General features: G+C 38.4%; 1 protein-coding gene and 1 pseudogene across 1 annotated transcript; both read left to right on the top strand.

The window, feature by feature from the left end:
• Positions 1-10002: 10002 nt before the first annotated feature.
• LOC149202602 (thylakoid lumenal 15.0 kDa protein 2, chloroplastic-like) lies at positions 10003-10452 on the top strand. The gene has a single exon (XM_089401636.1). It carries the CDS (start codon positions 10003-10005, stop codon positions 10450-10452), a length of 450 nt encoding a protein of 149 aa, XP_089257762.1.
• Positions 10453-13019: 2567 nt separating this feature from the next.
• On the top strand, positions 13020-13825 carry LOC149202601 (uncharacterized; annotated as a pseudogene).
• The last annotated feature ends 3534 nt before the right edge of the window (positions 13826-17359 follow it).

Here is a 17359-nt window from a genome sequence, read left to right as displayed (position 1 = left end):
GTCCACATTGAACACTGGGTGCAGGCCAAGGAATGGGGGAATGCTGAGCTCAAATGCATTGTCTCCCATAGCCTTAGTAATGGTGTAAGGACCATATCGGAGTGGTCTCAATTTCTGATAGGCTCCAGTAAGGCGTTCCTTTTGCAAATGCAACCAGACTTTGTCGCCCACCTGAAACTTGTGTGGCACCCAGTGTTGATCATGTCGTTGCTTGTACTTGGCATTTGATTTCTCAAGAATGTCATGGACCTGCTGGCGAATATGTTGGATGCGCTCAATGAAGCTGGTGGCCTTATCTGTTTCGGACTGGACATGAGCTGAATTCATGTGAGTAGCTGCAAGTGGCATGGCCACATCAATGGGGCATAGTGGCTGGAATCCCAAACCCACCTGAAAAGGGCTATGGCCAGTGGAGCTGTGAAGAGCTCGGTTGTAGCTGTGCTGAACATAGGGGAGGCTCTCGTCCCATGTGCGTGGATGCTTTGAGTTATACATGCGCAGAATGGGCACAATCATCCTATTGACAACCTCTGTCTGGCCATCAGTTTGAGGATGGAAGGTTGTGGACTTCGTGAGTTTGGTGTCCAGCATTGACCAGAGATTGGACCAAAATGTGCTGAGAAACCGACTGTCCCGATCTGAGATGATGGACTGTGGGATCCCAAAGTGCACCCACACTCGTTCAAAGAAGAGTTTAGTAGTGGCTTCTGCTGTGATATTCTTCTTGCAGGCCACCATAATGGCCATCTTTGAGAACCTGTCGACGACCACAAAAACACAGTCATTTCCATGCTTAGTGGAAGGAAGGCCTGACATGTAATCCATGGAGATGGATTCCCAAGGTCGACTAGGGGTAGGCAACGGGGTATAGAGGCCGTGCTTCTTAATGGTTGGTTTGGCAATGGCACAGGCAGTACATGATCTGATGTACTTCCCAACATCCTGTCGAAGATTCGGCCAATAGAAATAATTTTGCAGTACTGCCACTGTTTTCTCGACCCCGAAATGCCCAGCAGCCCGACTGTAGTGTGCTTCCCAAATCATCTTGGCACGCTCGCTTGAAGGAACACAAAGGTGACCGAGGTGGCATAATAGGGCATCCTGGAGGTGAAAATCTGCAACATGCCGACCCTCCAAGAGTGTCTGGTATGTGTGGCCGAATTCTGGGTCGCTTTTGTAGAGAAGTGGCCAATCAGAAGTCTCGTGCCCACAAGAGTTGAGCACGGTGGTTAACGCCATGATCGGTGGTCGACTGAGGCAATCTGCAACATTATTGGTGCTGCCCTTCTTATACTTGATATTCAAATGGAACTGTTGCAGGTATGTAGACCACTTCTGATGGCGATCATTCTGCAATTTCCCTTAGGTCTGTATGAACTGCAAGGGTCGGTGGTCTGTGTGGATGACCATTTCCTTCCCCAAAATGTAATGCTTCCATTGTCGGCAGGCCTGTACAATGGAATACATCTCTTTATCATAAGTGGGGTACTTCCGGACTGTGTCTGAAAGTGTTTCACTGTGATATGCCACTGGATGTCCATGTTGAGTAAGGACTGCCCCAATAGCATAGTCAGAGGCATCTGTCTCGACCTCAAATGGTTGTTGTAAATCTGGTAACGCGAGCACTGGTGCCGTGCAGAGGCGATCCTTCAGCTCCATGAATGCCTTCTGTTGAGATTCAGACCAAAAGAATTTTGCTTTAGCCCCTCCCTTGGTGACTTGACTCAAGGGCCAAGAAATATGAGAAAACCCCAACACAAACCTGCGGTAGAAGTTGGCAAGACCTAGAAAGCTGCGGAGCTCTGTTAGAGTGGTTGGAGAGGGCCAATCCCAAATGACTTGGATCTTGGCTGGATCGACATGCACCCCCTGTTCATCAATGATGTATCCCAGATACTGAACCTGGGTCATGCCAAAAGTGAATTTCTCCAAATTGTCACATAGCTTGTGTTGCCGCAGTGTTTGGAGAACCTGTCAGATGTGGTGGAGGTGCTCTTCCCAACTCTGGCTGAAGATCAGAATGTCATCCAAGTATACTACTACAAAGGAGTTTGTGAATGGCCGCAAGATGTCATCCATTAGCCTCATAAAGGTTGCAGGAGCATTCGTCAATCCGAAAGGCATGACCAACCATTCGAAGAGGCCCTCCTTGGATTTGAAGGCAATCTTCCACACATCAGAGGGTTCGATTGGTACCTGGTGATATCCTGACTTCAGATCGATCTTGCTGAAATATTTCGCCCCCTTTAGTTGGTCTAGGAGGTCATCAATCCACGGGATCGGGTACCTATTATGGACAATGATCTTGTTCAGCGCCCGATAGTCAATACAGAGTCTCCACGTCCCATCCTTCTTCTGTACCAACACGATCGGGCTCCCACAGGGCGATGAACTCGGACGGATGTGACCTCTCTGCAGGAGCTCCTGAATCTGCCTCTTGATTTCATCGTTCTCCAGAACGGAGCGCCGATAAATTGGTCCATTGGGTAGCGGCGCCCCTGGGGTCAGATCGATGGAGTGCTTGACTTGACAGTGCAGAGGAACCCCTGCCGGGGAGGTGAAGATGTCCTCGTACTCCTCCACAATCTTGTCCATCTGTAGTTGTCGTGCAAAGGGACCCCGTCTGGAGGCCGCGGCCACTGTCTTCTTCTTTCCTTGAGGGCGTATCATCAGGAAAACAAATTTCCTGGTTTTGGAAATGATCTTACTGCATTGTTTTGCAGTAATCAAAGAGATGGCGGTAGGTGGTGCTACCTCTGGTATCCTGAACAACTTATTTCCCAATGTAATAATAACAGCACGGGGCCTTGATTCATACACAGCATGTCGCTTCCACAAGTATGGTTGTCCTAGTAATACATCACAAACTTCAAGGGGAGCAATGTCACACAATACCTCATCCGTGAAAGGCTTGATGTTGTATGGAAGGCGACACTGCTGGCTCACGCGAAGATCTCGTCCTTGGTGCAGCCACCCAATGGTGTATGGTTGTGGATGTGCTGTGGTCGGTAAGCCCAACCGCTTCACGACCTCTGCCGAAATGAGGTTCTTTTGACTCCCGCTATCAACAATGAACTGTATCGGGGAGCCCTTTACCCACATCTGGGAGTGGAAGAGACGCTCCTCCTCCTCTGGATCTTCGGGTTCATTTTTCTGGATCTTTGCGGTAGCAACAGTGGCGCTGGGATCCGCATCAATGATCTGCTTCCCTTTTTCATACCCCTTATCGGGTTCTGACTCAGAGTCGGAACATGCATCTGATTCTGAAACCTTTAGCTCAGCCACCAGTGACTGCTTGGCCCGACACTCACTTGCGTTGTGAGTGGAGCTCTTATGGAACTCGCACCATTTTCCAGTGTCCTTTCTCGGCTTCACGGTGCTGTTCTTTGCTTGCAGCTTCAGCTGGTTGTCTTGGGCTGTCCCGCCTTGGCTTTTTCCTTTGTTCTGTGGTTTAGGGGCACCTTTCCCCTGCTTTGGATTCGCAGATCCAAAGTCTCGCTTCTTTTGTTTAAACTTCTGCTCGACCTTGACGGCATATCGGTATGCTGCGCCAAGCGAGGGGATGTTTAGGAATTGTATTTCTTCCTGGATGTACTTGTGCAGGCAGCCACGGTATTTGAGTATCAAATGTTGCTCCGAATCCTTGATACCCAACTTTGTGCGAAGGGTATGGAAAAGATTGGTGAACCCCGGCACGTCTTGGTCCCTTCCCTGCCACAGCGTGGTCCACTTTATGTATTCATCCTCATAGCTTCCAACAGGGTAGTACTGCTCCTTGATGGCATCCCGGAACGAATCCCAGGTGGGTGCGGCTGAAAATAGTGAGCCAGTACTTTCATCCTTCTGCTCACAGTAGGTTTCCCACCAGTCCTTGACGTGGGGGGCTGCTTTGAGAAGAGCAAAAACAATCTTTTCCCGACTCGAAAATTCATGAACCGAAAAATAACCCTCTAGCAGATTTAACCATTTATCTACGGCATCTGCGTCTATCTGACCCTCGAATATGGGGTTTTCAAAATTAACTTGTACCTTAAAGGGTGTGGCGTTTCCAGAGTAGCTGCTGGAAGCCGATGCGTTGCTTCTAGGTAGCCGCTGAAGGATCTGAGCAAAGCTGTCCATCATCGCGTTCCGTTGTCGCTCGAGGGCTTCTTCGAGCAAGATTTTGATGGGATCTCCTGCCCCCTCGTCTTTCTTCTCATCCGCCATGGGAGGCTGTCGGGATTTGCGAGGCTGGTCCTGCAAAGGTTCAACCAGTTCAACCCCTAACTCCTTATATCCCGACCTTGTTGGGGACATGCAAAGAAAAACAGAGAAAAAGCAGACCGCTCTGATACCACTGATCCGGATTTAAACAGGAACGCAACAAATTACAGAGATAACCATATACACAAAGATGCAGCGGAAATAATACTTCATTTCATTAATGGAAAATACTGAAATATGCTTACAACCAGAAATGGAAATAAACCAGCTAGGGCGATGGTAGCTTATCTCTGAGAAGAGATGTGATGGCTACATGCCTCTGAACTGTGTTACAATGAGGCTCGAAGGCCTATTTATTGTTGAGAAACAATGAAAAACCCTTAACATTCCAAAACCTAACCCTAGGAGATGAAACGCCAAACTGTGGGCCCCGTTTGGGGTAAATTGGTACATCAATTTCCCGGGGTCGTAACTTTGGCATATGATCTCCGTTTGACGCATACAATAGCTCGTTAGAAAGATCTATCCGAGTACTGCCATTGTTGGAACGGGCAATATCGATGTTGCCCCCGGATTCCCCAAAAAACGTCGTTTAGGGCCTCAAAACGGCTCCGGAAGTTCAGGACCCGAAAAACTGCTAAAAATAGTAAGTTGTGCTACAATTAAGGAAACTGAAAATGCTGAGAAAGACAATGGTGGGGGTCCAGGTGGACTTGGCAGGTGGCCACCAATATCCACCTAGATCAGCCACACTTAAAATTAATCAGAAAAAAATAGTATTCCAGTGTCAAGAAAGCAGGATATTGTAAAATTGTTCATTTTTAGTAGCCTCTCCTTCTCAATAAATAATTTTTATTTAATATTGAACATAATGTTTCCTTATATAACATTCTTGTAACCTTCTTGTATGGTTGAGACTTTTGTTATGTTGAAGGTCTCGATTGTTCTATGCCTAGACCAATTTCAGTCCTTTCCAAGTAAACAAGAGAAAAAGACAGTTTAGAATTGCACTTTTTCTGAACTAAAGTTTGAGCATATAGTATTAATTTGTCTAGCAACTTTTGCAGCACGCTCTCCAATTCTTCTACTTGGGACTTGTCATCATGGTATCGGGATGGTTTGGTATGTTCCAATCCAATTCACAACTTTTGTTTGTCATGGATTGGTGTGTGATTATTGGTTTGAATATTTTGCAAGTAAAAAGAGAATATTAGACAAGGGGTTTTCATACCCATACTTAGTTAAAGTTCACTTAAATTTTTTATTTATATTTTTGGTTTTATAATTTAAAACAAATACATCAACTGAACACATGGCCTATACCTTCTAGAGTAGTTGATATTTTGTATCATTTTCCTTCCAGCAAACAATCTACAATGTTGAATAGCTGAAAATAAACTGTTTGTATGGATTTATGCATAGGTCTCATGTTGGAAGCAAACAGGGGAGCGACAATCAGCTCACATGAGAATGCAATATTTAAAATCTGTTTTGAGCCAAGATGTTACTTTTTTTGACACGAAGACCATCACTAGAGAAATTATCAATTCTATCTCTACAAATATAGTAGTTATACAAGATGCAATTAGTGACAAGGTATATATCCTAAATTTGCAGACGAGAATGAGTTTGTATTCTCTTCAAATTATGGCTGTGCATTTTTTTTTTTTTTGCATATTGACATTGTGATATAAGAAAAAACTAAAAGTCAAAAAGCTCAAATTGTTTTTTGGTCAAAGGTGTAAGAGTTATGTACATATGCTCACCAGCATCTTTTTTCTTTCCCTTTTCCTTGTTTCCTATGACTTTGGTAAGTCAACCTAAGGAACTAGTAAATTTATAAACCAAGGGTTTTTTAGTTTTTAAAAGCAATAAAGAAAGTTTCCAAAATCAAAATTAGTCATTAGGGCTAGAAATATATACAACATTCTCACTAAGGGTTGCACTTGCGGATGTTTTCTTGGGCATCAGGTACATGACAAAAGTTGACTTGTACCAAAACTAATTCAATTCGTCTTTCGCTATATTGCATCTAATTTTAGTGTCACGGGGACAGGGAGATGACAGGACAGATTTCGGGGAAGGCTGGAAGGTACCCCATATTTCTAGAGGACATGCAACTGGGATGGCATAGTTTTACTTGAAAACATATAAAAATAAAAAAACATAGATTCTAGAACCTAGGACGATGATACAACTCAATCAAAATAGCAATTTTTCAAATAATAAGTCTAAAAGACTTTGTTTATGTTGATATTGAGGTAATATGTAACAAATTTGGTCCATGCAAGCTTAAGTAGCTCTAACTTAGAATGAGTGTGGAAAATGTATTAATTGGCTTCATCACTGGTGATGAATTTTAATTTTTTCCCTCTTTTGTACAAGGTATTCATTCATTATTTGCTAGGATTCAACTTAATAATATCATGCATCAAAGGCTCACTGTATGCACCAAAACCTAGAACAAAAACGTGAGGATTTATCTACTCAATGATTGCTTCTGTTGCCTTGCAATTAGGTGCATCTGGTGATTGCTCCTGCTATATGACAATTAGGTGCATCATCAATAATTAATTGAATGACATTACACAACCCAATTTCTGTAATGGTTTTCGGTAAGAGCTACGGAATATTAGCAACAGTCTTACCAAATGTTGAATCATGGGCTGCAAGGAAGACCACATTATGAATGGACACAATAAGAACATTTATGTTTTATCGTTGACATGATTTCAACATTTGTCCAATGAGCAGATAGAATGGATAATCCATATTCTCTTCAAGCATTTGTACATTGTCTTAGAGCTCTCTGGATTTTGGGTTTTTCCTTGCTAAGTAACTTGGTTTTGGCTTTCTCATACCTGGGGCTCATGTAACCTTAATGGGCATTGTTGATGGCAATAACAATCTCATTTCAATAGGGGGAGTGAAGAACATTGAAATTTGAATGGTATACCACATGAATAGAGAAACCTCACTGCTTTCACATTCATCTCACCCCTAGCACCATTATTAAGGAAATCTATTATTGTCCCATGCCCTCTAAGCATGGTTGTGGAACAACTTGCACTAGGATATTGGCTAAACAATCTAGATCTGGCACTGGATTGATCCTTTTGTTTCTTATTACCATGCTTTCTTTGTACTTCTTATTATCATGCTATCTTTGTGCTTCTTCATCTTCCCAAATGTATTTTGCTCTAACTTGATTTGGTACTGATTCCGAGGGTTTTAAATCCAACCATATCCCATGGAGATGCCTCCTCCCATGGTATATAAAGCAGTGCAAGATTTTCCCTCATTACATCCATGATTGCATATAAATTTAGAGGTCCAACCTTCTTTGCCAACTTTACATTTTGTGACAACATAAAGCATACGCCACATGAGGAATACTTTTTTCAAGTCTTTGATGGATAACCTGCAATAGAATGAGGGAGAAGGGAGGGGAAATATTATGAGAAGGAACAAATCTACAAACAAACAACACAAAGGAAAAATACAACAGAGAATGGGCTTAGGTCTTTCCAGGCTTCCTCGTCAATCCTTCGGTGAGCTGCAGTCCAGGTATGGGAATCAGTTTTTTGTATCGGAAGAGGGCTATCAGGCAGCCCTTTTGAATACAATTGATGCCATCAAGCAATGCATTGTTAAGGAAGAGGGATACAATAACGTGCCTGGTTTGATAGATGTCCTATACTTTTTAACTCTTGTGACATCCATTGCTGGGGGTTGTGTGTTTGGGTTTGTTGCCCGGCTTAGCCCTCAAGGCAGAGTGGAGGGTTAATGGTAGTGGGTTGTTCTTCTTTCTCCTCTGTGGCTATTGTTATTTTCTTCATTTGGGAAACTTCCAATTGTGCGGAGAACTTCAGATTGGGAGCCTTTGGTAAAGAACAACTTAGGGTTTTGAGGAGCAGCTACTGCTTTTTATCTGACACCCATCTTTGGAAAATCACCTATTGAGAAAAAATGATTTAACTCTGATATAAAAGTCTGGGAATTTTTTATTTTGCAGAAGTTCAAGGCTCAAATGCAACTCATGTTTATTAGTATCCTCAGGAGGGTTGCAATGGCTGCTTATAAGTTTTTTCAATGTAGCCTTATGTTAAGGGTTGTCCTTGTGGCATATCTGAACCTGTCTCTCTTATATGGGACAATTAATCCATTGTTTGCATCGAAGGAAATGGAGATACAATACTGAGAGTGATCATGCAGGACTGCATCGATTAATGGGTCTCCTTCACATATCCACCATGCTCTGTAGTGACTGTAATTAGCTATAAATTTCCCAAGTCTGACATTCTTTGTGCTCAGCATCCTTGTTATTTTGTTATTCTGCTTTTAGTTACATTCAGCAGAGAATAAATTTCGTTTTGATTTGTGTAAAATAAACCTTTTATTGCAGGAATTATATTGTTTTTTATTTCAGGATGTGGTTACTCCAGACTCATGAATTTTTTGAATGTATGGCAATGAGGCCTTCCCCTGTAGCTTATAGGTATGTCATTCTTGTGTTTACTACTTCATTTTACATTCATGTGGTGTGGACATTACCGTCTCATCTAATTTTCATGGGTTTGGATGTGCTAGAGGATGTCTGTTGGTATCGTCAAGCTGGTTCAAGTATTCGTGCGACAAGAGAACAATGGATTCCATTACCATCGCGGTGAAAACTCTCAGGTCTGTATTTATCATTTTTCCCTCAATTCCTTGTTATTTTCGTTTTGTGTTCCTCAAAGGAACGTGTTTGGTTCTCATGCAAACTATTTTTGTGGCTGTTTAGGGTATCCACAGTGGAATGGAATTCACCAAACTATACCAACAAAACCAAGAGCAACTTCTCTTCAAGTGTGCTATGTATCTATAGGTATGGATTATTAACCCTTGTCTCAGAAAAATAACTCCCCTATTTACTTTTTTTCATTTATGCTACCTGTAGCCATGGTGTAAGCCTCGATTGGTTGTGGCTTTGTGACCTCAACCAGTTCACTTGGTTTATCAGTGGGTATTTTAGGGCACCATTGATGGTTGCTACAATGCTAATGCTTTCCCTCGTACATTTAATTAGGAGTGTTATGCATATCTCGGTGCCTGCTACGACCAAGTGTCGTAGTTTCTTAGTCTACGTATCCTCATTCTGGTGTGTGCCTGGCCTTACAGGTGGAATCAAGTGGCTCAAATTTCTGGTGCATTCAGTCTTTTGTGATTAGACCCATCTCCAGTGTCTCATGGCAACTCAAGCTCAAGCCTCAACAAGCAACCATCAAGAGCATTTTGAGTCTTTCTCCACCCCCAGTTAAAATGCCACTCAGTTCCTGTTGCGTTATCTCTTTTAAGTCATTCTCTTTCCTCTCCATTTTCAGTTACAAGCCCACCTTCAATCGCATAAAACACTCATACTCTGTCAGTCAATGTACACCCAATTCAATAACCCACAACTTCAACCCCTTTCAGATCACCTTCAAAAACCTGGGTATTTCTCAGTTGATATATGCACAGCACAAAAACAACATTCTTAAGGATGTGGGTAAGCAAACTTTGTCAATGGCATCTGTTTGCTTGTTCACCTTTCTGATTCAACAAATGCAGTTGACACCATCTCTAGCAATTACCCAAATCCTGAACTCAGACTTTCAATCCAACATGGCCTCAAAAGAGCCAGAAGCAATAAAAGTCTCAGACCTTCAGCTACCCAACAACTTCACCAATGTTATTGACATAGCCAGGGTCTTATTTCCAGCCCAAGCAGTGAAGATTTCACAAGAGTTGTAGGCTTTGGAAGACAAGTCAGAGTGGAAAATGAGAATCCTTACAAGGTCTGGGCCATCCCCATCTCCTTCAGATAAATCCTTCAGGGACCTATGGCGCCCTGATGACAGGACTGTGATTATAGTAGAGGACATCTCTTCCCCAAACATCTTGAATTTCGGCACAGGATTAACAGTGGGTTCTAGGCTTCCTCGTCAATTCTTCGGTGAGCTGCAGTCCAGGTATGGGAATCATTTTTTTGTATCGGAAGAGGGCTATCAGGCAGCCCTTTTGAATACAATTGATGCCATCAAGCAATGCATTGTTAGGGAAGAGGGATGCAATAACGTGCCTGGTTTGACAAATGACGTGTACTTTTTAACTCTTGCGATGTCCATTGCTGGGGGTTGTGTGTTTGGGTTTGTTGCTCGGCTTAGCCCTCAGGGCAGAGTGGAGGGTTCATGGCAGTGGGTTGTTCTTCTTTCTCTAACTCTGATATAAAAGTATGGGAATTTTTTATTTTGCATAAGTTCAGGGCTCAAATGCAACTCATGTTTATTAGTACCCTTAGGAGGGTTCTCGACCAGATTTCTTAACGCTTGGGATTTCTGTACCCACGTTTTGTTTAATTAATTAAGTTATTATGTTTTGGATACCAATCAATATTGAAATCTTTCAAATTGTTTAATTAATAAGTTATCATGTTTGGATACCAATCAATGATTTCTTAACGCTTGGGATTTATGTACCTGCGATTTGTTTAATTAATTAAGTTATTATGTTATGGATACCCATCAATCTTGAAATCTTTCAAATTGTTTAATTAATTATCATGTCTGAATACCAATCAATCTTGAAATCTTTCGAATCATTGTAAGACGATCTTTCTGATTATTTTTAGGCTACATAATTTTTATAGTTTTTATATGATTGCGAAATTTAGCTCAATATGGTGCGACTATTAAACATTTTACATTTTAAACTTTCATGAAACAATGAATGGCTTTTTGCAGATGGGGTACATGAGTACATTTTTGTGATAAGTTGACCCATTCTTTTTCAAAAGATATTTTATTTAATCAAGTTTTTGGGTTAAATATGTTTAAATGATGAATGCAGTAAGATTGACATGTAATGCTCTGGTAAATAATTGATTATTTTACCTTAATTACATTATGGAGGTGGTTATCATTAAAGAAAATTAGTTTAGAAATTTAATTCTTTGGTAAATAATTGATTATTTTACCTTAATCACATTATGGAGGTGGTTAACATTAAAGAGAATTAGTACATTATTTACAAAGCGTCTCTCCCAACAAAAGATGAAGAATTTAATTTTGATTATCATCCTAATCACATTAAGAAAATAGTTTTCCCTTCAGAATGTCAATTTTTTTGATCCTCTCTTTTCTATTAAAATTCAAACACTTCTCTTTTCTATTAAAATTCAAACACCATTGCACTCTATTAAATTCCACCAAAAATATTCCTGTTTATCAAATATTCAATTGGATGTCATAGATTATTTGCAATGAACATAACACTTTGAATCCTCGTTGATTTTCGTATGGACATGAATTCAAATGATTTATCAGGAAGTATTCGTCCATCTTTGAGTTGTTATTATGTTATATTTCGTTTTGATTTGTGTAAAATAAATCTTTTATTGCAGACATTATTGGAATAAAGAAAATAATTATTTTTGCATGAGGTGCCAAGTGTCACTGTTGAAAATTTCTATAAAAGAGGGAAAAAGTTAGTGAGAAAGGGACTTTTTGAACACCCTACTATTGGATTAATATTGTGGTGATTTTAGTAAAAATGGAGGTCATGTTCTTCTATTCATCTCCTCAATGGGTATTGAATTCCCTTCTTCATCATAATGTTTGTAAGATTTATTTCTTTCTTTCGTAGGCTTTGGCGTCCTACTTTTGTAAGATTTATTTCTTTCTTTTGTAGGCTTTTGCTTTTAATTCCTGAGTTTCTGAGCTATGGTGCTTTAAAGGAAACTAGTCTTACCCTTTTTCTCGATGTAGGTGGTTTGTAAGGAATAAAAATAAGATGTGACATACCCTAGTAGATGTTGTTACCTTTTTCTCCAGCTAGGCATACTTATACTTGTTTCTTAATGTTATTGCATCTAGGGTTAAAATAGAAAAGAACTTACTAATCTCTAAAATTTTAAATGCATACAATTAAGGTTGTGAAAGCATACACTTGATTCTTCTTTACCTTCACTATGTTAAGACAATTTAAGTACACATAGGTTATAGTTTTAATGTTATAGTTAACGTGTTAAGTATTGAAGTTTATGTCTTGTAACATTATAGGAGTTACAATGTGTTTATGATGAGAGTGTATTAGAGGTCATAATTTTTAGAATTCATTGTGTTAAACATCATATTGCACTATGGTTTACTTAATAATAGAGCTATTCCCTTAAGGATTATAAGGTAATAAATGCAATTTTTTCTTAATGGTAATAGTGGTTAGAAGTTGCATTTTGGAAGGGTTTGCAATTCTCCAAGAGTGATCAAAGTATATTATGGTTTATATGGGATATGGGACATATAAGTATTTTGACTTTCATAATGGTTTTTGGTTAAGACACATATTGTATTTGATATTATAGTGACCATAGTGGTGAAAGGTTACATTCAGAAAGGGAAACAATTAGTGGGGCTAATATATAGTGCAATATATATATGAATATCTAATAATAAATTCATTATAAGTGTTTTTATTCTTTAAGAAAGTATTTTTTTGTTGTGTTTGCGTTCTTCAATTTATGCCTTACAACGTTTCCTTTGCAACATTTGGAGCAAATGCTAGTTATATTATCATGCAAGTTATCAAATAATAAATGGCACCATGTACATAAGTGAGCTTAGGTACCGGCCAGCCCCAATGTTGGATAGAAGCTCAATTGAGCTTGGATAGTTTAATTTCCTTAAAAGTGGTTCCCATCCTCAACCCCTCCTTGTGAAATTTGAACCAGCTACCTTATAACATTAAATCCACACAAACTAACCACACATTGAGTAACCTGTACTGATAGTGATATTGAAATGAATACTAATCCAACTGGTGTTGTGGTTGCTGTGGAGTGTCGCGCTGGCCTCAACAGGAAAACTAATGCAGGCTCCGTTTCCATTGAAGGAAAAACAGATATAAATGGAGAATTCAGGGTGGAGCTTCCTGGCTCTGTTATACCATCCATGCTGCTCTGCTCCTCAAAAGATCGCAGTTCCCCTCTCAAAGGGTACTGTTCAGCGAGGCTCCTCAGCAACCCATTAGAGAAATTCAATGTGCCATCATTGGGTACCTCCTCGTCTGATCAGCTGATCTTCACATCAGAAGCCAATGGAATCCCTACCTTCACATTCCCTTCGTTATCCTATCATTCCCGAAGCAAATTGTGTTCTCACAAAATCTCATCGGATCATGAATCGTTCAGAGAAGGCCGTGCGCTACATAAAGTCAACACAGGATCATTCAGTAACAGAGCTGCCCTGTTTCCTCATGGAAATCTTCCTCCTCTGCGAAAAGCTCTTCTGGGCTTCCCACCTCTTGACCTTCCTCTTCCCCTGTTCTACCAAAACCTACTCTTGGCTTCCCACCTCTTGATCTTATTCTTCCCCCTCCTATACCAAAATCAGTGCTGGGTTTCCCACCTCTTGATCTTCCTCTTCCCTCACCTTCTCTGAACTTTCCCCCTTTCCCCTTAAGTGTTCCACCTCTACCTGCAGGGATCCCATTTCCACAGTCCCCGCCTTTTCCTTAAACGGTTCCTCCTCGATTTCACAAACTTCCTGAGACAAACTCCACATACTCCGTTGCTTTAATACTCGTTCTTTTTCTGGTTCATATTTAGACACACTCCACATGCTCCATTGCCTTGATAGCCTACTTTGTCTGGTTAATATGTTGTGCCAATCTGCTTCTGCTTAATTATGTAAGTTGTTATTGTCTTGAATGCTATTATTAGCTATGCATTTCACAATAAGCTTATAGTTACGATTCTTGTCTGTTGATGCTTAGACTAGTTTCTAATAATTTGATGAAATTCTAAAATACATACTCCATTGCCTTGATAGCCTACTTTGTCTGGTTCATATGTTGTTCCAATCTGCTTCTGCTTAATTATGTATGTTGTTATTTTCTTGAATGCTATTATCAGCTATGCATTTCACAATATGCTTATAGTTATGATTCGTCTATTGATGCTTAGACCAGTATTCTAATAATCTGATGAAGTTCTAAAATTTAAAAATCCAACATGAAGGATTCATAGCTAATTTTGTTCAGACATTTAAATCATCCGGTCATTAAAAAAAAGATTACATAGAACGAATGATTCTATCATTCTATTTTGTTCAGGCATCTGAGCCATCCAGTCATTTTTAAAAAAGAGTTACACAGAATGAATGATTCTAAAACCAAACATTTTGAAGAATTTTCTAAATATTTTCATGTATGATTTATGAATCAAGGTTATTTTTTTAACTACAGTATAATATAATTATAGATTTTGGAAATCTCTTAAATATGAGAGAATTCAAATAGTCAACTCCATTCTTGTCATGTTAAATTTTCAAAATATCTTGAAATTGGAAACACATAATTATTATATATATATATATATATATATATATATATATATATATATATATATATATATATATATATATATATATATAATAAAAGGCATCGTCTAAACATGTTATGTTCTAGAGTTTTTGGGTGTAAGCTAGTGTGAATATTTTTGGTCAAAATTTATTTTATATTGTTTAAAATATGTTTTTTACTACATATATAGATTCAGTATTGTGAAAAATCCATATACCTTGAATTAATTAAATAAAATATTGAAATATGTTTAGGTTAATTAAAATATATAAATAAATTTAGGCTAATTAGAATATTTTTATAAATTTCTAACTTATGATTAGTAAAATCAAGAAGGCAGGTCAAAGCAACAGAAACTTAACAGGTAAAAATGCCTGCAATAAATTGTATGTCAAAGCATCATGATAGTGTAACTTTTTTATCAATTCTTTTTCATGTAGATCTTTTGAACGTCTTTGCTTGCTAATTTTCTTTTTCATTTAATTATGGTATCTTTAAGCCCTGAGTACAATATTCAATAAAACATATTTATCGACATTCTGAAGTGTGTGTTTAACCATAGTCTTTACAGTTCTGGACGTCTGATACACTACACATTTCTCTAAAAACTTTCATGGTGCTCACAGTTTATGTAGTTCTCAAATCTGAGTTGAAAGGCACTAGAATTTCTTGAAATAAATTTACTTTGAATTTTTACTACCTAAATTTTAGTGTGAAAGTATTGTTTGTCACAAAATTATGTTTTATAGTTATCATGAATTAAAAAAAAAAAAAAAATCCTCTTATAAATATGAAATTGATGTTTCTCAATTTTCTCAAATCCAGTACATGAATTTAAAAAAGAAATATGCCACTTTCAATTAAAAAAAAACCTTATCAATAAAAAAATATAAAATTGATATTTCTCAACTTCTTCAAGTTCAGTATAGTACATGAAAGTTCAGGGGTAGTACATGAAAGCTTAGGTAAAAAAAAAACCTTATCAATAAAAAAATATAAAATTGATGTTTCTCACAAGAAGTTCAGTGTAGCACATGAAAGTTCAGGTGTAGTACATGAAAGCTCAGGTGTAGTACATGAATTTAACATGAATTTAAGAAAGAAATATAAGATTGATGTTGTTCAATTTCCTCAAATCCGATACATGAATTAAAAAAAATTCACATTATCAACCCGATACATGAATTAAAAAAAATCACATTATCAACACGAAAGAAATACGAAATTGATGTTTCTCAACTCCTTCAAACCAATACATGAATTGTAACATCCCTAAAATGACTCGTGGTAAAATAAATAAAAAAAGTTACATATCAGTTATGAAAACTAATTCTAAATAAGGATGAAATCAAGAAAGGAGGAAAAACTGTTGGGTAGAACTGCGGGATGTAGAAGAGGTGGCAAAAGTTATTTCAATTGTGAACTTGTGGATAGATAACACACCATTTCAGATTTTCGGAGGAATCTTTTAAGCTCGAGGCGGAGGGATTTTTAGTTCTTGTTTTTTTTTTATGCACGTATTCCTGGTGGAGATGGATGCCGGTGAATTAATAGTGAAAGAGTAATGTGAAGGAAGGGGAAGATGGCGAGTGTGCGAGGTATTGCAATGGCAGGAGTGGCAAATCTCTTGACTGTCACTGCGTTTTCTATTGGCATTTGCATTTTCTGAGGTTGCAGCTGATGAATGAGAGAGTCTACTTTCCGAAATTGCTTCTGAACCAAAGGAGTATCAACTGTGCGTAAGTTGAGAACTTGGACTACAGAGCGCACATACGTTTTCTCAGTTGGATGCGGAAGGCTCGTTTTCTCAGTTGGATGCGAGAAGCTCTCACAATGCCGAAGTCGGACATCATTGATCATGCCGGTCTTGACTTTGTTGTTTTCCATAGGATCTATATTGTGTGTTTTTAGAGATATAGCTCTGTCCGCGGTTTGGATAGCTTCTTGGTGGTCAACTAAAGAGATAAGTATATGTTATTTTGCTCATAGAAATAACTATTTCGGGTAAGGAGAAAACATATTCAAACAATAACTACTGCATTCTTGACATATTAAAGAAAAATAGAAGTAAATATTACATTCTTGGAGAAGAGAATGCACATTAAAGAAATAGATGTAAATAATGCATTCTTGGCATATTAAAGAAATAGAAGTAAATATTGCATTCTTGGCATATTAAAGAAATAGAAGTAATTATTGCATAGAAGTAATTATTGCATTCTTGGCATATTAAAGAAATGGAAGTAAATATTGCATTCTTGGAAAAGAGAAGGCATATTAGAGAAATAGAAGTAAATATTGCATCTTTCGAAAAGAGAATGCATATTAAAGAAATAGATGTAAATATTTCATCTTCGGAAAAGAGAATGCATATTAAAGAAATGGAAGTTAATATTGCATTTATGGAAAGAAAGAATGCATATAATAGAAATGGAAGTTAAGTTGGATTTTATTGGAAAGGGAAATATGCTTTATTGCATTGGGACGACTTCTTGATTTTGGCGCATAAGAGGTTAGATTAACCTTGTTATGGTTTCTTGATTTTTATTCATAAATATAGGGTATCTTTAATAGTTTCTTGAAAGGAAAAGCATGAGAAACTTACTTATAGGAAGATAGAGAAATGGGGTTATGATGACTTTTCTTAAGAAAGAAGTAAGTAATTGCTTACATGAAATAATGGTAGAGTTCTAAAGAAGGGGATATGTATTGCATATATATTAAAGAAGGGATATTAAGATAAGCTAATGGATGCTCAAAGAACAGTGATTGTGTTATG

Source organism: Pinus tabuliformis, chromosome 2_1 (assembly GCF_031772625.1).
Source record: "Pinus tabuliformis cultivar Carrire ecotype Pingquan chromosome 2_1, CPIR1, whole genome shotgun sequence".
NCBI lineage: Eukaryota > Viridiplantae > Streptophyta > Pinopsida > Pinales > Pinaceae > Pinus > Pinus tabuliformis.
Note: the sequence above shows the minus strand (reverse complement) of the source record. Positions and strands in the feature narration are given on the sequence as shown.

Excerpts from the sequence above, each read along its gene's own strand:
- LOC149202602 (XM_089401636.1), top strand. The coding sequence starts at position 10,003 with ATGAGAATCCTTACAAGGTCTGGGCCATCCCCATCTCCTTCAGATAAA.